Below are 24,280 nucleotides of genomic sequence, written 5' to 3' on the forward strand. Positions count from 1 at the left end.
TTGAACACCAACTCTTGGCCAGGCAGAGAGATTCCTCTTGAAAAATAACTTCTTGCAGTGGCGATAGTAAAAGGCCCTCATAGTGGATTCTCTCGCAAAAGTAAATATTGAGACATGTTTGACTATGAGTGCTTTCAGTGCATATTTAGGAAACCTTTAAGTAGCTCAGACAGTTGTACTGATTAAAATAAAACATTGTTTACAGTAATGAAATATTTTAAAGAAAGGCACCGGTTTCCATTTGTTTCTAAAGAACAGACTTTATTTTTCTGAAACACACAAATTACTGGAGAAACTCAGCAAGTCAGGCAGCATCTGTGGAGAGAAAGCAGAGTTATCGATTTGAGTCCAGGTGAGTCAGAGAGAAGAGTCTGAGTCAGAGACTGAGAGAGAAGCAGCACTCTCAAGTATCCTGTAGTCGCATAATATAAGTATGATTAAAACATTGGTCCATTTTACTGGGAGAGTAGAACAGATGAGGGTTAGCAAGCAGATCACCCCTTATCAGGGGCCTGGGGACAAACCAAGCCTAAGATTAAGAGAATACTGGATGATGCAGGGGTGCAGACATCCCTTCCATGGTTAACCCCATCCTAAATAAAATCAGCCTTGCTACATTAGAAACGACATATGGCATAGAATCATACAGCACGGAAACAGAATCTTTGGTTCAACCAATCCATGATGACCATAATCCCAAACTAGTCCCAGCTGCCTGCCTGCGCTTGGCCCATATCCCTCTAAACATTTCTTATTCATGTGCTTCTCTACATGTGCTTTTAAATGTTGTAACTGCACCCGCATCCACCACTCCCTCTGGAAGTTCATTCCATACCCGAACCTCCCTCTGTCGAAAGAAATTTGCCCCTCATGTCTTTTTTGAATCTTTGTCCTCTCCCTTTAAAAATCTGCCCCATAGTCTTGAAATCCCCCATCCAAGGGAAAAGACAATTACCCTTAACTTTATCTATACCCCTCATTATTTTATAAACTTTTATCAGGTTGCCTCTCGACCTCCTACACTCCAGCGAAAAAAGTCCCAACCTTTCTTTATAACTCAAACCTTCCCTACCCAACAACATCCTGATAACTCTCTTCTGAACTCTTTCCAGCTTGATAACATCCTTCCTATAACTGGGCAACACATTGGGCTTATCTGAACGAGTTAGTCCAATTGGTTTTGTTGAGTTCTGGCATTCTATCAGGTAATTGCTGACCCTTTTAGCTACAGAGTGTAATGAGTAGCCTTTGAGTCAACATGTACTTTGAATATCTATTTGGATAGGTCATCGCCCTACTCGATGTAGGTTGGCTGAACCTGCTTTTGTTTAAATGCTATAGCTCCAGCGAGCATGGATTTATGTTCCCGTCAGAACCAGCCGTCAACGAAGCAGGGAATTTGAAGCTGTGCTGGCATCTGCTATTAATTATCCTCAGTCTGTCTGTTAAAAATAATTCCACCCTGGGGATTTAGGTGCTGCAGCGAGACAGTGGGGAGCAACGATGAAAGGAAAGGGCAAAGGTTAACATTAGGCATCAGGGACAGCACAAGACTGCTTCAGAAAACTTCTTCATGGCCGGAAAGAATTCATTATTATTGCTAGCATTTTTGTGTGTGTGTGTGTGTGTGCACATAACACACAGGGGGGCTGTTTACAGTATGTCTCTGCTCCACCTTTCCCATATGTAAGGAGGATTGGAAGATTGTGGCTCGTGTTTCGGCAATCTCCGCTGCAGTGATTGCCAGCTGTGGTGGGGGTGTGGCGTGGGGACCTCATAGAATATGAGTTCTCTGATTGCGGCTGTTAATCTGGTACAATCAGAGAGCCCTGGCTGGCAGACAAGAACAGGAGGTGTCAGAAGTCCTGTTCGCTCTGACAGAGGTGGATCGGTGTCAAAGACTCTCCACATGTCAATGAAGTGTGACTTGGTGACAGGATACCGGTCTCGGTAGAGTTGTTTCATCTAGCTTTGCTTCTCTAAGCAGCCTGCTGTTCAGACTGGGGGAACTGTCTTATGTTGAGCACCTTGAATAGTTTAGGTGTCTCTTTTTTGACATTCTCTCCTACATCCACCACCATGTCATTGGCAACAGTCTGTTCTTTCTCTGGTGAGTGGGTCTATTGTGCCTTTGACCATGTGGGGCGGCATGGTAACTCAGTGGTTAGCACTGCTGTCTCACAGCACCAAGGACCTGGGTTTGATTCCAGCTTCAGGTGACTGTGTGAGTTTGCCCATTCTCACCGTGTCTGTGTGCAGGTTAGGTGAATTGGCCATGCTAAACTAGTGTTAGGTGCATTAGTCAGGGGTAATTGTAGGGGAATGGGTCTGGATGGGTTGCTTTTTGGAGGGTCGGTGTTTGGCTGAGGGGCCTGTTTTCATACTGTAGGGAATCTAATCTAAAAGACCATTTCCTTTTCAGTACCTACATCAGTAGTTCCGTGTTGGTGGAGACATGTTTTGTTGTACCCTGTTGAATTCTTGGATGTCAGTTCAACATGATGGATGGCCTTCCAGACATTTGTTCCCTGTTATTAATTTGTACAGGTGTCCTGGCGATGCTTGAGCTATATTGATGAAAAAAGTCTGCATTGACTGAGTCTGATATTTGCTGCAACATAACAAATACTTCTGCTAGCACGTGGAAACGTGTTCTGCTCTGATCCAGGGTATCAGCTTTGTGGAAGACAATCCAACAAGGGGTAGCACGGTGGTTCAGTGATTAGCACTGCTGCCTCATAGCTGCAGGGGACTCGGGTTTGATTCCGCAACTGTCGTCTGGAATTTTGCATTGTGCCCATATCACATGGGTTTACTTCGGATGCTCTGGGTTCCTTCCACAGTCCTGACATGTGCAGATTCAGTGGAGTGGCCATGAAAAATACAGGGCTACAGGGATTGGGAGTCGGAGGGGGGGGGGGGGGGGGGGGGGGAGGTGGTGGTGTTGAGTGGGATGTTGTTTGGAGGGTTGGTGCAAAATTAATGGCCTGGCTGGCCTGCTTCCACACTGTCAAGATTCTATGATTGTGTATGCACTTGACTTTCTTCATGTTCTTGGATGACAATAGTGTTTCGCTGTTTATAACAGAACAATTAACAACATTAATGTGTTTTAAAAAAAAGGCAGATGTCACATTGAAAATAACTGGCATGACGACTCGAGGAGAAAGAAGGCAAAATGGTTTAGTGATGGTGGATGTTGTGATCGGGAACACAGTCTGAATCAGATTCCATTGGAAATTTTACTGAGCTCTTTACTGAGGAGATGGGACTGGATGATCGTATTGAATGGTGGAGCAGGCTGAAGGTCTACCCTGCGTCTATTTCGAATGTTAGTGCTCCATTATGTCTTCGAGGCCTTTGTAAAAACACTGCAAGGGTAGATTGTTGAGGCGATGACTTGGAAAAGGAGGTCTCTGAAAATTATATTGTTCCCGTTTTTTTCAGCACATCAATTAGCAGCTAGAAAGCATTGGAGTACAAAGCCTGGTCCAGTGACATTGATTGATGCAAGGCAGAGAAGTGTTGACATTTCTATATGCATTTACAAACAGGAAATGGAGCCACTGCTGTCACCTGTAACTCAAGATTCAAAGATAACACAAATGTATCCACTTCAAAGAGATGGTATTTAATGGGCTTCTTAAATGTTTCACAGGGGAGGTTAACTACAAACCCTCTGGACTGTGAGCTGCAGGAGAAGAGAACTACATTCTCAAATAAGACCTTTTAAAAGTTCTTCAGAGTGCTTGCGATCTGCAGTTACTTTGTGGCCCGAGGTTGAACATTTATCCTGGGTCTGTGCTGTAATTTGGCTCTTTCTGTCCCTCTCCCCTCCACCCCCTCCAGGATGTATTTTCTCCCAGATTTCTCCCCTCTCTGCCTACCTGATTTGGTTTTAACCCCTTCCCATCCAAATCCCTTGGACATTAGTCAGCCGAGTTCACAAAGTCCAAGTGGTTCATTGGGCCCACGTTACTGTGTGGGTGGGAAATTCCAAACTTAACCCCTATATCAGGTTTGGGTTACAAAGGGTTGGGGTGGGTCTACTGGTTAATGCATGGTATAGGGAAACCCTGACACGTGGTACTCAGAAAACAGGAGCAGTGAGCATCAATGAGAATCCCTCAGAGTTCAGAAGCTTGCAACAGTGGTCATTATTGGTTGTCGTGTGAAAGGACTGCCTTTAAAATTCTCCCATAGGCTCTGAGCTGAAGATAAAGGCTAGTTTTTCAGTTCTGTACAATGGCAATGTAAGACCACACAGTAGCTCAATATCAATACTTGAAGGCAAAATGATAGCTCGATATCCTAAGTCAATAATACCTCTTCCAATGAATCAAGTGGTGGGAATTTTCTCCCCAGAAGTATTTTCTCACTTTGATGCAATTAATTTTTAGGGAGCTTAACAGGGTAGATATGAAAAGGTTGTTTCCCCTCGTGGGAGAATGTAGGATCCAAGGGTGCAATCTCATAACAAGGGGCTGCATATTTATGTTGGAGATGCAAATAAAAATACAGTTGACTCCACTGGTTGAATGCTTGTTTGTGAGAGAGTCCCAATCCTGACACAGATCCCGAATCCCAAATCCCTGAAAGGTTTGGCAGAAGATGGGCGGACATATTTTCTTAAACTCTCTGAATTGTCATTTTGCAGTATTTTCCCAGAAGACCACTGCTGGCTTGTTTGTGGTATTTGGCCCTCTAAAAGTAGATGACATGGGGGACGGTTGTTCGAGTTAGTTCACTGCCACCAATTCACCTTTTGGTTTGGATCTAGTGGTAGTGAATATGCCACTGTAGGTCATCTACAAAAGAGACATTGTACATAGAGAATAAGATGGCTTTGTGCAATAAGCACAACCACATTTGATCAGGCATAATTACTGAGACCTTAGAAAACTAATACTGATGCATCTGTTCTATCCAAACTCCAGACTAGAACTCCTTACCTCCACTCGCAGACTGTAGTTGATGGCAGTATGAATGGTGAAGCAATTACCTTATCCACAATCTGGAATATCCAGTCTAAAAGGGAAATGGAAGCAGGGTCGACCTATAATTTTCGAAAGGGAATTGAATCTACTTGAAAAGCCAATGTTTGTAGAGTTGGGGAGTGGGTCTGTCAGAAAGCTCATTTGAAGATCTAGCACCATCACAATGTTCCACAAGATGATTAGAATTAGGATCAGATGTCAGCCATTCAGCCCATTGACTCTGCTTCAATATTAAATGAGATTAGGGTGGATCCGAATCCTCAACACCCCTTTCCTGCTTTTCCCTAACTCTTGACCCCTTTACTGATTAAAAATTTGTCAATCTCAGCCTTGAAAATGAGCCAATCTCAACAGCCCTGTGTGGTAAGGAATTCCATAGATTCACTACTCTTTGAAAGAAGAAATTCCTCCTCATCTCCAACATAAATATGCAGCCCCTTGTTATGAGATTGCACCCTTGGATCCTACATTCTCCCACGAGGGGAAACAACCTTTTCATATCTACCCTGTTAAGCTCCCTAAAAATCTTGTATGTTTCAATAACCTCTCATTCTTCTGAACAACAATGAGTACAGACCCAGCCTACTCAACATCTGCTCATAAACCTGTCTCTCTGTACGAGGGATTGCCCCAGTGAATGCTGCTTCCAATGCCTGTACATCTTTCAGTCAATAAGAAGTCCAAAACTGTTCATGCTGTTCAAGCTGTGAACTGCCTTGTGTGTGTACAGTTTTAACAAGTCTTCCCTATTTTATATTGCATTCCCTTTGAGATATAGTCAATATTTCATTTGCCTTCCCTATTACCAACTGAACTTGTGTGCTAGCTTTTTTTATGATTTATACAGACTCCTAAATCCCTCTGCAGTGTTTCTATTAAATAAAATTCAGCTCCTCTATTCTCCCTGTCAAAGTGCAGAACCTCACATTGTCTCCATTATATTCCATCTGCCAAGCTTCTTCCATGCGCTTAACCTGCCTATATTTGTCTGCAGACTCCATGCCATCCTTGTTACTTGCTTTCCCAGCTGTTTTTTGTGTCATCCACCAACTTGGTGATTGTGAATTCATGACTTGAACAAGGAAAGTTTTTATGTATTGTGAATAATTGTGGCCTCAGCACTGATCCCTGTAGCACTCCACAGGTTATCAACCTGAAAGTTCCTCCTTATCCCAACTCTGTCTTCTACTGGTTGGCCAATCCTCTGTTCATGCTAATTTACCACCACCACCAGGCACTATTATCTTATTAAGTAGCCTAATGTGTGACATCAAATACCTTTAGAAAATCTGCATACATGACATCCAATGCTTCCCCTTTATCTTGTTGCCTCCTCAAAGAATTCAAATAAATTTGTTCGGCATGATTTCCCCTTCATGAAACCATGCTGACTCTGCTTAATCAGGTTACATATTCCTAAGTACTCTTCTCCTCATCCTTTATAACAGACACCAAATTTTCCCAGACTAATTGGCCTATAGTTTCCTGTTTTTATGTCTCCCCTTTTGAAATGAAGGTATTGCTTTGACAGTTTTCCAATCCTCTGGGAGTCTAAGGATTCTTGAAGGATTACTACAAGTGCATTAAATTTTTAGCTACATCCTTTAATATCCTAGGATGCACCTCATAAGGTCCAGGGGACTTATCAGTTTTGAGTCCCATTAGTTTCTCTGGCATGTTTTCTCTAGTGATAGTTTATTGTACTTGTGTCACGTCCTCTTTTTGACCCTTGATTATTTAATATCTCCTCTCTGCTACAAGATCAATGATATTAGAATGTAGTGCCTGCTGTTCCATAGGCAAGAAGAGTCCAAAGACAAGTTTAAATTTCAAGTCATGCAGTTTTCCATCACACGGTTGTTATTTCGTCGTTATTGCTCTTATGTTGTAATGGAACAAAGTACAGAGTATGCACTCACCAATTCTTGTTGATTGAAGAGATTGTTTATAAACCTACCAGTTAGCCTCCACCATTCAGGAGTAATGTGGGGGGAGGGGATTATTCCCTGGAAACAATGGCACTTCTTTTAGGAACAATGGTGAGCAGTGCTGTTTGATTATGACCTTCCCATTCCTCCAGCGTCCAAAATATATCCAAGCGTCCCTCACGATCAAAGAGAGATTGGAGTGCAGGTTCATGGTTCCTTGAAAGTGGAGCCATAATGAAACAGCAGTTTGCCATTAATGGTCAGTGCATTGAGAATAGGAGTTGGGAAGTCATGTTGCGCCTGTACACGATATTGTTTTGGCCACTTTTAGAAAACTGCATTCAATTCTGGTCTCCCTGCTATAGGAAAGATGTTGTGAAACCTGAAAGGGTTCACAAAAGATTTACAAAAATGTTGCCAAGGTTGGATGGTTTGAGCCATAGGGAGAAGCTGAATAAGCTGCTGCTTTTTCCTTGGAGTGCCAGAGACTGAGAGGTGACCTTCTGGAAGTTTATAAAACCAAGACCAGCCTTCTCCACCTCTGACCAGGACCAGCCTTCTCCACCACTGACCAAGACCAGCCTTCCCCACCACTGACCAGGAGCAGCCTTCTCCAGTTCTGACCAAGACCAGCCTTCTTCAGTTCTGACCAAGACCAGCGTTCCCCACCACGGACCAGGACCAGCCTTCTTTAGCACTGACCAAAACCAGCCTTCCTCACCACTGACCAAGACTAGCCTTCTTGGCCACTGACCAAGACCAGCGTTCTCCACCATTGACCAAGACCAGCCTTCCCCACTTCTAACCAAGACCACCCTTCCCTACCAACAACCAAGACCACCCTTCTCCACCACTGACCAGGACCCCAGCCTTCTCCACCACTGACCAGGACCCCAGCCTTCTCCACCACTGACCAGGACCAGCCTTCTCCACATCTGACCAAGACCAGCATTCCCCACCACTAACCAAGACCAGCATTCTATACCACTGACCAAGAGCAGCCTTCTCCAGTTCTGACTAACACCAGCCTTATCCAGTTCTGACCAAGATCAGCTTTCTCCACCACTGACCACGACCAGCATTGTTGACAACTGACCAAGACCAGCATTCTTCTCCACTGATCTAGACCAGTCTTCCCCACCACTGACCAAGACCTGCATTCTCCACCACTGAACAAGACCAGCGTTCTCAACCACTGACCAGGACCAGTCTTCCCCACCACTGACCAAGACCAGTCTTCCCCACCACTGACCAGGACCAACCTTCCCCACCACTGACCAGGACCAGTCTTCTTCACCACTGACCAAGACCAGCCTTCACCACCACTGACCAAGACCAGCGTTCTCAACCACTGCCCAAGACCAGCCCTCTCCACAACTGACCAAGACCAGCGTTCCCCACCATTGACCAAGACCAGCCTTCCCCACCACTGACCAAGACCCAGCCTTCCCCACCACTGATCAGGACCAGCCTTCCCCACCACTGACCAAGACCAGCGTTCCACACCATTGACCAGGACCAGCCTTCCCCACCATTGACCAGGACCAGCCTTCCCCACCACTGCCCAAGACCAGCCTTCCCCACCACTGACCAAGACCAGCATTCCCCACCACTGACCAAGACCAGCGTTCCCCACCACTGACTAAGACCAGCCTTCCCCACCACTGCCCAAGACCAGCGTTCCCCACCACTGACCAAGACCAGCCTTCCCCACCACTGACCAAGACCGGCGTTCCCCACCACTGACCAAGACCAGCATTCCCTACAACTGACCAAGACTAGCCTTCCCCACCACTGACCAGGACCAGCCTTCCCCACCACTGACCAGGACCAGCGTTCCCCACCACTGACCAAGACCAGCATTCCCTACAACTGACCAAGACCAGCCTTCCCCACCACTGACCAAGACCGGCGTTCCCCACCACTGACCAAGACCAGCATTCCCTACAACTGACCAAGACCAGCCTTCCCCACCACTGACCAGGACCAGCCTTCCCCACCACTGACCAGGACCAGCGTTCCCCACCACTGACCAAGACCAGCATTCCCTACAACTGACCAAGACCAGCCTTCCCCACCACTGACCAAGACCGGCGTTCCCCACCACTGACCAAGACCAGCGTTCCCCACCACTGACCAAGACCAGCATTCCCTACAACTGACCAAGACCAGCCTTCCCCACCACTGCCCAAGACCAGCGTTCCCCACCACTGACCAAGACCAGCCTTCCCCACCACTGACCAAGACCAGCCTTCCCCACCACTGACCAAGACCAGCCTTCCCCACCACTGACCAGGACCAGCCTTCCCCACCACTGACCAAGACCCAGCCTTCCCCACCACTGCCCAAGACCAGCCTTCCCTACAACTGACCAAGACCAGCCTTCCCCACCACTGACCAAGACCAGCCTTCCCCACCACTGACCAGGACCAGCCTTCCCCACCACTGACCAAGACCAGTGTTCTCAGCCACTGCCCAAGACCAGCATTCCCCACCACTGCCCAGGACCAGCATTCCCCATCACTGACCAAGACCAGCATTCACCATCACTGACCAGGACCAGCCTTCCCCACCACTGACCAGGACCTCTGGTGTCATTTAGTGCACTTATCCAAACTTCTGAAAGAGTTTGTTGTTCCAAGATGAGAGTAAATTGGTTTCTGTTGGCTGAGAACCATTGATCGGGGTGGGGGGTATCCACTAATAAATGGGAATAAACCTCTTCAAAAGAATGGTGAAGGGCACATTTGGAAATCGTCAGAACAGCTGGATTCAAAGGATATTCTGTTAAGTGAGTGCTTTCATCTGCCACCACTGGACGGTGGTCAGTCCAGCACATCTGCATGTCTCCTCAATGTAAGTTTAAACACAAGGCTGTTGATTCAATGAGGACTGCCAACTCCTGTTGATATGAGGGAGGTAATATTTTAGCCCAGTTTCAAGTGATCAGCTATTGACTTGCATTTGGAGACATCCCTAGCTGAATTGTGACATATCAGTGGGATAGCTCTGAACAGCTGTAATATATTGATTAATACATGCAGGCTGTCAACACAGTGATGCAGGGATGACCTTTACTTCAACTTGTTTCATTTGTGTGTTTCTTAGCACATTTTTAACAGAGCTGTCAACCTTGAGGCAATGTCAGCTGGGAGATGGATGATTGTAGAGAGTGACGCAGTTTGTAAACCTATCTGGATATGTGGGGCTGCGTTTATTTTTCACAGTGATGTACATCCAAATAGGTTACATTTTTCATTCACCATCCTCCGCAGCTTGCTCCTTGTGCTGGAATAGAGCTGCACCAGTTCTGGCAGCTTGTCAGTTAGTCTCCCGAGTGTATATCTCCATTCCCTAAACTAAATAATGTGGGAAAGCCGTCTATAGCAGCAACTGGGACGTTGTGGTGGAGGCTGAGGTTAGTCCCCCATTCCTACAAAGTGACGGTGATGGGTAAACAGTAAAACTTCTATTCTGAATAATTCTGTCTTTTCCTCAGTACAGGGCTAAAGGCAATTACTCCAAAACACACCATAGCTTTGGCTCAGCACACACATTCCAGCTCAAAGGGATTCATGGAATCCCTACAAAGAGGCCATTCAGCCCATCAAGTCTGCACCGACCCTCTGAAGAGCACACCTCCCTGTCCCTCCAGAGATCCACATCCTCACATTTCCCGTGGCTAATCCATCCAGCCTGTGCATCCCTAGACGTTGCAGGGCAACTTAATATGGTCAGTCCACCTAACCTGCAGATCTTTGGAATGTGGGAGGAAACCCACACAGACAAGAGGAGAACGTGCAAACTCCACACAGTCGCCTGGAGCTGAATTCGGGTCCCTAGCACTGTAAGGCAGCAGTGCTAACCACTGAGCCACCATGCCCCCCCATTTGCCTGGAGCAATAATATACCTGTAGATTTCTGAGCCCCAGCATCAGGCTTAGGCTGGAGGTCAGAGGTCTGCTACATGTGGGGAAACATTTGCTAGCTGGGCTGGATTACACTCCATCCCTTCCCCCAGCTTCACTCCATATTGCCATGCATCTTCCAGGCAGAGGGACAGTATAAGACCAGTGACTAGCCCAATCCCATCCAGGTCTCCAGAAAATGGTAGGCCAGCAGACAGGCCTAAAATCAGCAACCCATACATCATTTGTATTAAGTAATTAAAATTAGCTTAAATTTAACTTAAAATATTTAAGATTAATTTTGTGGTTTTGATATTGTCCCCCTCTAAAAGATTTTTTTTAAAAAATAACCTATTTTTCCAATCAACCTGTTCAGAAATATTATTACCGACCTCTGCAGCAGGTGGTTCTTGAACCTGGAACTCCCAGACACTACCACTGCACCACAAGGGGGCCCCAAGGACAGTTTTTTTCTTAAAAAATGGGAAAGTTTCCTGGCTTTTATTTTTAAAATCAACCTGTTCAAAGATATTATTACACACCGGTAGTCCAGGGGGACCTGAACCCAGGCCTCCCAGTTCAGGGGTAGGGACACTACCTCTGTACCATAGGAGGGCCCCAAGGACAGGCTTTTAAGTGAATTAGTTAATTCAGATCTTGAAAAGGCTATGAAGAGAGACTGCTGAGAGACAGGGTTTTTGCTAGCTAAGGAACAGACATACGTAAGTATTGCATTTTGTGAACAAAACCATTCTCAAGTAGGTGTGTCTCCTTTCATACTTCACCCACTGACTTGGAATTGTTTTAATAAGCAATTCCTGAGACTTTGGACCTATTGATGGAATGGCAATGCATGTCCAAATCAGAATGGCTTGAGATTTGGGGGACGACATTGAGGAGAAGTGAGGATTGTTCTGCTTAAAGGAAACAAGTTTAAGGTGGGATTTATAGAAGTATGCAAAATTATATGGGATTATAAAGGCCTATGTAACAATGCTGTGGGTTTAAGAGATCTATTTTGTACTTTTTCTGAAAGAAAGATTTCAAGTCAGAGATGCCAAGATGTTTATTGAAAATTCATAAAGTAAACAGCTTATGAGGCCTTGGGTTTTTTTTATAGAGGTTGGAACAATAGAAGCAGCCTGAATGGGTGTGGTCAAGCTGTCACAGCACCAGGATTGTTAGTGTTTGTGCTTTTCAATAGTAGCAGTTGCTGCTGGGTCTGTTGCTACACCTCATCTCTCCCTGATACATTCTCTCAGAGTTGTCTTGATGTTTTTCCCCCAGAGCTACTGGATTTGCATGTGAGACAATCTGTTTTCTGAACTTGCCTTTTGCCACAGGTTTGGTTATGGAATGTCACTATATTGGAAGGGTTACTGTTTAGTAGCTAGCGAATCTATTATTCTGTTAAGTTTTCCAATAGAGTTACAGCTAAGACAATTCTTTCTTTTTTCTTTTGTTGTATTTTAACTGGGGTGGATGAATAAAGTGTGCTTTGCTTCAAATCTGGTAATTTGACCAATAGAATTGCATGTGGAACACCACATCTAATGCTTACCTTTAAAATAAGAAAATGTTAGGGTCTAGACTATCTTTGTAATATATATTTGAGGGGGTCTGGTTTGGATCGTAACTGTTAAACAGGGAAAATCTGTTTCCACTGGTGTAAGATTGCTTAAATTTTCTCAAAAGATGTGCTTTGGGCAGAATATCTGTAGAGATGTAAAGAGAACTCTTGATTAAGGCTGTGCAGGTATTACATGATTGCATTTCATATCCTCACAATGAATAGACTTTGAATGAGAAGTCTGGTTCACAGTGAAAACTTAAGGTAGGAGAATGGATTTCCTTTGGGATTTCTTTACGATTTGCCCTTGTCACAGCGTTTGTTCTCGCTGGTGTTTTCCTGCCTTTTTTTTGGATCTTGATTTACATTTGCAGCCACTGTTCTCTACAGGATTTCCCCAGGTACATTCTCAAGTCTTTCAGTCAAGCTCAAAGTGACCTGAAATTTCACTTACCTCAACTCGTCTCTCGCACTCAGATAGAGACATCTAGATGGTTTGGATTTAATTTGCCGTTTAGATGTGGCTGAACAAGCTCATTGCCATCAATTCAGATGCATTCCAGGCATTCAGGCTCACTGAATTCTCAACATGGTGTCTGATAGAATTTCAACAGATAGAAACAAAGACTTGCATTTACATAGCACCTTTCACAAACCACAAAACATCCCCAAGCACAGCACAGTCCACCAATAACTAGTGATAAGCAACTCCTTCAGTAAATTTGGGAAATATGACAATTTTACCAACAGTGCAGTCCCACAGTCAGCAATATGGTAGTGACCAGATTTTTTCAACATGATGTTCGCTGCAGGATAGCATTGTCCAGGAAAGTGGGCGAACTATATTTTGTGAAGTAGCACTGTGGAACTGTCCTCGCTCACTTGAGAGGACATGTGAGTTAACGCCACATCCAAAAGATGCTATCACTGACAGTAGTGCTTTGGAAAAGGTCTGATCTTGTATGGAGTCCTGTCCTGGATTTGACTTGAATCCAGCTAAGTGAGACTTTGCAGGCTGCTACATTTATGTTTATTGAGTGCCTCACAACTGTTTAATCCAGTTCTAAACAGATACAACATCCAGTGTCAACACAGCCTCTGTTGGTGCCAGTAGGCATTAATTAGGAATGTTGGTTTGAAGAGGCTGTTGTACAGTGTGTGACAGATTCAAACTGAAATGTGTACATAAGCAAGCAAGTCGTAAGAAAAGTACATTACGTGCTTCTGTGGACTTTTTATTAATATTAACAAAGAAAAAAAATCTATTCATCTTATTCAGTCCCCAGGGAAAGTTCAGGGTAACCTCTACTCAAAATCCAACCAGCAAAAAGGATGGACGTTACCTGCCTAAACATACTCTTGCTCAATTCGTGCCTGGTGAGCACATTGTGTCGATGGAGTTTCCATGATCCAGCATAGTATGAAGTAATTTCACTTCCTGCACAAACTTATCCCTTCCAGTTCCAATCCTAACCAAGGATTGAACCAGCTCTTATTTCAAGACTTGCCCTGACTTTGCTGGGCTTCCAGGCACCCTCTCCCTTTTCTCCTCTCTCCTCGGTAGCCATGGCCTCAGATTATTGGCAACTCCGGCTTTCCATTGGATCAGTCCACGGTTTTACTTGGCAAAATACATTTATTATTTACTCTTGGGATGTGAACATCCCTGGCAATACAGCACTATTTTTCCCCATCTGCAGTTACGGAGTCATGGAGGTGTACAGCACAGAAACGGACCATTTGGTCCAACTCATCCACAATGACCAGGCATCCTAAATTAATCTAATCCCATTTGCCAGCACTTTGCCCATATTCCTCTAAACCCAGTCTATTCATACACCCATCCAGATGCCTTTCAAATGTTGTAATTGTACCAGCCAACACCACTTCCTCTGGCAGCTCATTCCATACACACGCCACCCTCTGAGTGAAAAAGTTGTCCCTTAGCTCCCTTTTAAATCTTTCCCTTCTCACCTTATGCCCTTGAGTTTTGTACTCCCCTACCTTGGGGAAAAGACCTTGTCTATTTATCCTATCCATGCCCCTCTGTGATTTTATAAACCTCTATAAGGTCACCCCTCAGCCTCTGCGTTCCAGGGAAAACAGCTCCAGCCTGTTCAGCCTCTCCCCATAGCTTAAATCCTCCAACCCTGGCAACACCCTTGTAAATCTTTTCTGAACCCTTTCAAGTTTCACAACATCTTTCCTATGACATAGAGACCAGAATTGCACGCAGTATTCAAGTTCTCCTTATGAAGGTGGTGGCGAGCTGCTGTCTTGAACAGCTGCAGCCCTCAAGGTGTAAGAACATCCACAATGCCTTAGAAGGGAGTAACAGGGTTTTGACCAGTGAAGTGAAGAAATAGCAATGTTTTTCTAAGTCAGGATGATGACTGGCTTGAAGGGGAACTTGCAGGTGGTGGTGTTCCCATGAATTTGCTGACCGTGTCCTTTGCGATGGAAATGGTGGAGGGTTTTGGAAGGTGCTGTCTAAGGAGTTTTAGACTATTCTGCAGATAGTCCATACTGCTGCTACTGAGTATTGGTGATGGAGGGAATGAATGATTGTGGATGTGATGTCAAGCAAGCGGGATGCTTTGTCCTGTATTGTGTCAAGCTTCATGAGTGTTATTGGAGCTTCCTGCCTTGTGCCTTGTCGATAATGGACAGGATTTGTTTTGGGGAGAGATTGGGGGAGGAGGGGCTGTTGTTGGGAGTCAGGAGGTGAGTTACTCACTGCAGAATTCCTATCTGTGACCTGCCTTGTGGCTATAGTATTCGTATGGTCAGTCCAGTTCAGTTTCTGGTTAATAAGAAGTATGTTGGTAATAGGGGATTCAGCGGTAGTAATGCCATTGAATGTAAACAGACAGTGATTAGATTCTCTCTTGTTGGAGATGGTCCTTGCCTGGTATTTCCTGGTGTGAATGTTACAACCCATTTGCATATTGCTGTGTTTTGCTGCACTTGAACATGGGCTGCTTCATTAAGGAGTCGTGCATTGCCTTCTGAAGGATGGTTAATCAGGAATCTCTCCTGTTCTTACTACCCCAGCATTGTGTGTATTGGAAGGATTACAGACATACAATCAGTCTACTCGACCGTGTTAGAATTGCACCTTCCTTAGCCAGCAACCTCTGAAGTGGGACTTGAACTTGGAGCTTGCATAAGAACGAGGAGCAGGAGTAGGCCATCTGGCCCTTTGAGCCTGCTCTGCCATTCAATAAGATCAAGGCTGATCGTTTCATGGCCTCAGGTCCACTTACCCGCCCTCTCACCGTAATACTTACTTCATTTGCTGTTCAAAAAATTATCTTTGCTTTAAAAGCATTCAATGAGGAAGCCTCAACGACTTCACTGGGCAGGGAATTCCACAGATTCACAACCCTCTGGGTGAAGAAGTTCTTTCTAATCTGCTCCTGCTAATTCAGTCCTAATCTGCTCCTGCTAATTTTGAGGCTGTGCCAGTGGAAACATCCTCTCTAAATTTATCTTATCTAATCCCTTCATAATATGTTTCTATAAGACCACCCCCCCATTCTTCTGAATTCCAATGTATATAATCCCAGTCTACTCGGTCTCTCCTCATAAACCAATCCCCTCAACTCCAGAATCAACCCAGTGAATCTGCTCTGCATCCCCCCTTGTGCCAGTCCATCCTTTCTCAAGTAAGGAGACTAAAACTGCACGCAGTAATCCAGGTGTGGCTTTACCAGCACCGTGTACAGCTGCAACATAACCTCCCTGCTTTTAAACTCAATCCCTTTAGCAATGAAGGACAAAACTCCATTTGCCTTCTTAATTACCTGTTGTACCTGCAGACCAACCTTCTGTAACTCATGCATGAGGACACCCAGGTCCCTCTGCACAGCAGCATGCTGTAATTTTTTTAACCATTCAAATAAAAGTCCTTTTTTACTGTTACTCCGACCAAAATGGATTAATTCACATTTATTAACATTGTACTCCATCTGCCGGACATTATGATCTAGATGGTGGCCATTGCACTCCAAGATCTCCCCATTCTATCATTAATGAGCAACCCAACAGGCTTGCAATCACATACACTTTTCACTCTCAGTATTCAGCATTGTAACTCTGTGCAATTAACATCTCCACAATTCTGACTGTGATAATTTACCACCATAATAGTATCGGACTGCAATTAATGGTCATGGAATACCGTACATTGTGTTAGACTCAAGACTATTCCAAACAAAAAACATATAGTCGATTATGAATTCTGTCCATACATTGTACTGGGCTGCTCCAAGCATGAAGTTAGCCAGTTGTCTTGCAACTTTGCAAGCTCTCGATTTCAGTTCAGTCAGATGCAATAAAGTTGTCTTCTCTCTGACAGCTACTCAAATTGATTTAGTTCATGCCTGGCTGTAGTCAGACTGAATTTTACCACAATACAGGTCAGCCACCCCACCCAAACAAATATTGGGGGACAATGGTTTCCAAAGATACATCCCACCCTTTTCCACAACCTGTCCCACTGGGGAGAAGATACAGAAGCCTGAACACACGCACCAGCTGGTTTTGAAAGTTTCTACCCTACTGTTGTTAGAATTCTGAATGGACTCACAAACTCTTAGCATTTGCCTGTACCTGTGTTTTTGTTTTTGCTGCTGTTTACCTATTATTTACTTATCTACGCTACTTAACTCTATGATCTGCCTTTATTGCTCGCAAGATAAAGCTTTTCACTGTGCTTCGGTACACATGACAATAAATTCAATTCAAGTCAGCAATGAGATATTATCATATCTGTCTCTGAAACTACAGAAGGCAAGTGGGTGTTAGAATCAGCGGCCTGCCTGCCATTTTGAATAGCCTTTTGACAATCTGTTGAGCTTGTAGCAAATGAATCACCAACAGCCTTTTCCCCAACTTGGCACCTCTATTTGATTTCATTCCTGGCAATATTATCTGACACGTAATTGGGTGAGCTGAGACAGCAGGGTACAGGAGATAACAGTCCACTCAGTTTCCATCACCCTGCTAGGAAACATAAAACACAGCTCCTGAATCTATGGCACATACCATCAAACAGGACTAAGCAGTCACTATCCAGTCACCAAGGGTGACCTTTGTAGAGAAATGGTTAGCCCTATGCTGGGATTTTATATTTATTTTGAAACAATACTTTGTTCATAAAAATTTCTTTACATACATTGTCAGTAGAGCAGTTCAGTTCTGTACAGTAGCGTATGAAGAAACATTGGAGTCTAACAAACAAACCAAAGCCATTTCTTACTTATACAAGATTATAATTATATGTATTTGAGGCACCGAGGGGGTCTGGAAACTGAATGGATCTTCATTTAACCTTAGACAGTGATCTTTCCACACAGTGCCTTGGAGGCAGTATTTTTAAGTTTCAAAAATGTACCCTATTCATAAAATATCTTTATATACTTACACAGTCTCTAACGCAGTTCTATAGCATATTAAGAAAACAAATAAACATCTGAGTTTTGCTGTATCCAGCAAACAAACCAGAGGCATCCCATACCTGTGCAAGAATACATTTACCTGTGAAGCATCGGGTGGGTCCTATAACTGAATAGGATCCCCAATTAACTTTGGCACAATGAGCTATGTAGGTTCAAATGCATTACTTTGGAGTCCAATGGAATGAGAACTACTCTGCATTTGCTTTGTGTTCCGCCCGCTCTGACTGCCATCTGAAAATCTAAGACAGTGCAGTGACAATTCCTATGACAGCACTGTTGGTGACCAATGCCCTGGATTTTCCCATTCTCAGCACAGGAGTACATTGGGCTTATGATTGAAGCAAGACCACAGGAAACTGAGAGGCAAATTAGAGAACACTGCAGCCAGTAGCTGTTACAACTTGTTACAAACAGCAAAGCCTAGCACAGTATGTTCAGTGTTGAAAATAATTGAGATTTATTTGCATAGAAAGGAAGATTAGTCACTATTCTTGACAATGAAGGAGTGTGGAATACCTACTGCATTTCAAAAGGCAAAACCATCTTGAATTCTCAATTTACTCACGCAAATAATATCATTGAGCAAACTAGTTATACCTTCAAATTATTAACATTCACGGAGTTTTTAAAATTCATTCAGGTGATTACTGGCTGGGCATGCATCTATTACCTAGCCATTGTTGTCCTTGAGAAAATGCTTTCAACCACTGTAGACCATTTGGTGTAGATGACCTACAATGTTGTTAGGGAAGGAGTTCCAGGATTTTGCAAAAATGAGGACTGCAGATGCTAGAGATCAAAGTCAAGTGTGGTGCTGGAAAAGCACAGCAGGTCAGGCAGCATCCGAGGAGCAGGAGAGTTGACGTTTTGAGCATAAGCTCTTCCTGATGAAGAGCCTGCGCTCAAAACGTCTACTCTCCTGCTCCTCGGATGCTGCCTGACTAGCTGTGCTTTTCCAGTGCCACACTTTTTGAGTTCCAGGATTTTCAACCAGCAACAAGGAATTTGCAGACATTAGTGTTCTCACGTACCTGTTCCCCTTGTCCTCCTGAACGGTAGTGGTCGTAGGTTTGGAAGGTGCTGTCTAAGGTGCTACCTTAGTGAACTCCTGCAAAGCATTTTGTAGTTGGTATGCACAGCTGCTACTGAGCATTGGTAGTGGAGGGAATGGATGTTTGTGGATGTGATGCCAGTTGAGCATCCTGACTCATGCCGTGTGTGTGTGGTGGATAGGCTTTAGGGAGTCAAGGAGTGAGTTAGTTGCTGCAACTTCCTCACGTCTGACCTGCTGTTGTGGTCACAGTATTTTTATGGCTCATCTAGTTCAGTTTCTGATACATTATAAGCCTCCAGGATGCTGATAGTGGGGGATTCAATGGTAATGTCATTGAATGTCAAGAGACAAGGGTTAGATTCTGTCTTGTTGGAGATGTTTGCTTGGTAATTGTGTGGCATGAATGCTACTGGCCATGTGTCAGCCCAACCCTAGATATTGGCTAAGTCTTGTTGCATTTTAGACATGGCCTGAGGGGTCATGGATGATGCTGAACATTGTGCAATCATCAGCGAACAACCCCCCCCCCCCCCCCCCCCCCCACCCCCTTTTGACCTTACGATGGAGGGAAGGTGAAGCAACTGAAGATAGTTGAGCCCAGGGCACCACCCTGAGGAATTCCTGCAGAAATATCCTGGAGCTAAGATGACTGACCTCCAACAACCACAACCATCTTGCGATGTGACAGGTATGACTGCACCAAGTGGAGAGTTTTCTCCCTGATTCCCATTGACATCAATTTTACTAGGGCTTCTTGATACCTAAACTCAGTCAGCTGTGACCTTGATATTAAGTCCAATCACTCTCACCTCACCTTTGGAATCCAGTTCCTTTGTCCATGTTTGAACCAAGGCTGGAATGAGGTCAGGAGCTGAGTGCTCCTGGCGGAACCCAAACTGGGCCTCACTGAGCAGGTGCCGCTGGATAGCTCTGTTGATGACACCTTCCATTTGATGTCCAAGAGTAAACTGATGGGGCGGTAATTGGCCAGGTTGGATTTGTCCTGCTTTTTGTGTACGGGAAGTACCCAGGAAACTTTCCACATTGTCGTGTAGGTGTCAATGTTGTAACTGTACTGGAAGAGCTTGGCTAGGGGAGCAGCAAGTTCTGGAACACAAGCCTTCATTACTATTGCTGGAATGCTGTCAGGGCCCATTGTCTTTGCACTATCCAGTGCCTCCCATTGTTATTTGCTATCATGTGGACTGAATTAAATTGTCTGGAGACTGGTATCTGGGATCTCTGGAGGCAGCAGAAATGCATCATCTGCTTGACATGTCTGGCTGAAGAATGTTGTGGTAAGATGGCTCAGTAGTTAGCACTGCTGCCTCACAGCACCAGGAACCTGGATTCAATTCCAATCTTGGGCGACTGTTTGTGTGGAGTTTGCACATTCTCTCTATGTCTGCGTGCGTTTGCTCCAGTTTCCTCCCATAGTTCAAAGATGTGCAGGTTAGGTGAATTGGCCATGCTAAATTGCCCATAGTGTTCAGGGATGTGTAGGTTAGATGCATTAGTCAGGGGTGGGTGTGGGGTGATAGGGCGGATTGTTGTTGTATGGAGTTGTTGGGCTGTCGGGATTTTTAAAAAACGTCAGCCTTTTTTTGTGCTGACTCCCTTGTCATTGAGGGTGGGGCTACTTGTGGAGCCTTCTCTTCCTCCAGTGAGTTGTTTATTCACGACTAGATCTGGCAGGACTGCAGATCCATTGGTTGTGGGATCACTTAGATCTATCACTTGACACCCCATTTTTAGGTGTTCCTGGTATTGCTTCTGACATACCCTCCTACATGCTTGAATTATAATAAACACCACATAGATAACAAATCAAAGCTTTTCAAAATCCATGTGGCAAGCAAATGTGGCATTACTTCCAAGGACAGCAGGAATACAATAATGCAAACATATAAATTAGCATTATAGAAATTCAGATTAGCATAACACTTGAGCCAATCATATGCATTGTCGCCTTGCTATGGTCATTCAGTCTTGTGAATGGAGCATCGATATGTCACCAATCTCATTCAGGATCAGACCATGTTAAAGTAATGCTGGTTAGATATAGCAAATATTATGAGCTAGACAAATGAAAAGGCGAGGGAAGTACAATCCCATCTGAGGACTTCAAGACTACAGGCAATAAAATGGGAATGTAGTTAAAACTGACCTATATTTCACTGGCTACTTCATCAGAATTGATCCCTTGTGATAAAGGAGTTTTCTGAATTCAAGATGGAAGGGCGTACAATGCAATGTGAAGATATTCCCAGATTAAATGGCGAACCAGTGTTGAACTGTGTATGGAACTGGATCATTACTTTAGGTATCAGTAGATTTTTATTGAGCTGGCCCTTTGTAATTCCCTAACTATGAAAGCCCATGACCTATTTCGATGATCAATACATTGAAAAGAAAATTCTTGACCCGTCCCTCACTAATTGCATCCATGTGGCGATGAACAATTAAGAGTCTGGAATTGTTTTTCATTCTGTTCTCCCTCTCTCTCAAACCTCCACACTGATTTGTTCATACAATTCAATAAATCATACTGTACTGCAATACACTCAAGGACAATCAGGTATCCAAATATACAAACATATAAATTAGCATTATAGAAATTCAGATTAGCATTAATACTTATACAAGTATTATTGTTGGGTTGCCAAGGTCCACCAACACAATTATTTTTCAGTCTAAGTGACAGCAGTGATCAGGATGATATTAATTCATTTGTAAATGTCATTGATTTTAATTAGGGAGGAGCCATAATTAATTTTTCAATGTTTCAGCGAGGTTAACCCTAAGCAGAGCAGCTGAAATATAGGCTATGACAAGAATTTTTCTTTTCGTGCTGGGAAGTAGGTCATACAGCATAGTTATCCTATCACAACAATGCATATCCCCAGAAAATTCTCACTCAATACCATGGTCCTGTCAAAATAAAAATAGATACCTTAAGGGATGACCTTATAGAAGTTGATAAAACCGTGAGGGGCATAAATAGGATAAATAGCCAAGTCTTTTTCCCAGTGTAGGGGAGTCCAAAACTAGAAGGCATAGGTTTAAGCTGAGAGGGGAAAGATTTAAAAGGGGCCTGAGGGGCAACCTTTTAACGCAGAGGGTGGTGCGTGTATGGAACGAACTGCCTGAGGAAGTGGTGGAGGCTGGTATAATTACAACATCCAACAGGCATCTCGATGGGTATATAAATAGGAAGGGGTTAGAGGGATATGGGCCAAGTGCTGGCAAGTGGGATCAGATTAATTTAGGATATCTGGTCGGCATGGACGAGTTGGACCGAAGGGTCTGTTTCCGTGCTGTACTCTATGAATCTGAGTGCCAAGAAGCATAACAATAATTAAGTGATATAGAAAAGTTAAAGACAGAACCCAAAATTCAGGCCTGTTTTAGAATATCAGGCTTGATCCTATGTTTAATGTAACATCTTTCTATTTAACCATATGATCTGGGACTGTGTTATCCACAGGAGAGTTTGAGCAGATGAAGTTTGAGGTTTGTCTTGGAGCCAGGGCGTTTGGTGGCAGGAAGCAATACTTCACACCAAGGCAGTGGAAATCTGGACTTCAGCCAGGGAGGGAAGCTGAGATCAAGGGTCAACAAGGTATTAAAATTGAGATCGCTGGCATTTTGTTAGGCAAGAATACTTAGGGTTGTGGAACAAGGGTGAGTTTAACATAAAGCCATTTCGTTGGGTGAGCTCCATGTAGTATTGCAAATGTTTCAACGTGAGGTGGTATCTCTCAAAGTGAACAGGTACCGTACTCACAGTGATGGTCTATCTTGTTAAAGTGTTGCTGACAGGTGTTTGTTGCCTATCCCTAATTGATTTCTCAGCCATTTCCGAGGGCAGTTAAGAGACAACAACATTGCTGCATTTCCAGATTCACTTGTAAGCCTAATCAGATAATGCCAACTTTTCTTCCCTCACGGATTAGTGAACCACATGAGTTTTTGCAATTTTGGATGATCGCTTCATGCTCGTGCTCCTCATTACCGAGACTAGCTTCAAATTCCATATTTTTGTTGATTAATTATGTGTAAATTCCATCAAGTTTGCAGTGGCGAGGTTTGAACCCAGTGGCCTGTTCATCCAGTAACAATACCACTACACAATCATCTCCCCTTAAGTCCAAGCTTGTAGGGTCATAGAATAGACCCATCGAGTCTGTTCCGCCAAAATTAATTGTTTATTAATTGGAGCTGTCATTTACACTCTGAAGTAAAGTGTTTCATTTTGACTGATGAAAATGCAATAACTAATGACATCTGATAGCTAACCATTTCTTACAGCTAACCATTTCTTACCACTAAGCGTGATTAAAGAACAAATTGTTCTGTTCGGAAGAGGTTTGTTCAGGAGACATGCCCAACTCTTACATAACTGTATCTGTACAATATCATTGTTTCAGTGGAAGATACAACACATGTGGTTTAAACAATTCCTTTCAACCTCTTTCTTTCTCCCACAGACCATGTACATGTTCTACGCTCTGGCAATTGTCTGCGATGACTACTTCGTTCCTTCATTAGACAAAATCTGTGAGGTAGGTGCTGCCTATTATCCATGCTGATTCTCAGAGAGTAAGGCATTGTGCAAGTGTTTACAGTTATTGTCAGACTGTGTGTAATGTTTTCACTGTGTATTGAATTTGTAATTGATAATTACCGATAACAGATGAGTACAAAATAATGGCTTTGTGCTCTGACTGATTAATCCTTTCTGTGAATTGCAAACTAAAAACATGCAGCATTGAGCAAAGGTGATCTCAATAGAGACAGCTCGATTGCCTTGACTTAATATTTTAGACCATCAGAGCTTATATTTGCACTGGAAGGGAAGCAATAATGGAGGGAATTGGGCAGACATATTCAAAATAATGGTTGTTCTTCCAATGTCTTTGTGATAGTGAAGATTTCTTTAAAAACATTTTTTGGTGTCCATTGCAGATAATCTTAGTTTACCCATCAATCTATTCTTATCCATGAAGATTTTAAAAACAACTTACAACTGCACATAGTTTTGGATACCCATGTTCATAATGGAAAAGGCCATGGTGGGGTGGCACAGTTGCTCAGTGGTTAGCACTGCTGCCTCCAGGGTCCCAGGTTCGATTCCAGCCTTGGCCGACTGTCTGTGTGGAGATGGCACATTCTCCCCGTGTCTGCGTGGGTTTCCTCCGGGTGCTCCGGTTTCCTCCCACAGTCCAAACATGTGCAGGTCAGATGAATTAGCCACGCAAAATTGCCCATAGTATTAGGTGCATTAGTCAGAGGGAAATGGGTCTGGGTGGGTTACTCTTCAGAGGGTCGGTGTGGACTTGTTGGGCCGAAGGGTCTGTT

At 43.9% G+C, this 24,280-nt stretch overlaps 1 protein-coding gene across 1 annotated transcript in view; it reads left to right on the forward strand.

Annotated features, from left to right (window-relative positions):
- slc24a3 (solute carrier family 24 member 3) overlaps positions 1-24,280 on the forward strand; it is a 382,506-nt gene that overhangs the window by 222,522 nt on the left and 135,704 nt on the right. Inside the window, exon 4 of the mRNA XM_072581405.1 lies at positions 23,410-23,484. Coding sequence (XP_072437506.1) covers positions 23,410-23,484 — 75 coding nt within the window. The remainder of the gene's footprint in view (positions 1-23,409; positions 23,485-24,280) is intronic.

This window comes from Chiloscyllium punctatum, chromosome 11 (genome assembly GCF_047496795.1).
Source record: "Chiloscyllium punctatum isolate Juve2018m chromosome 11, sChiPun1.3, whole genome shotgun sequence".
Classification (NCBI taxonomy): domain Eukaryota; kingdom Metazoa; phylum Chordata; class Chondrichthyes; order Orectolobiformes; family Hemiscylliidae; genus Chiloscyllium; species Chiloscyllium punctatum.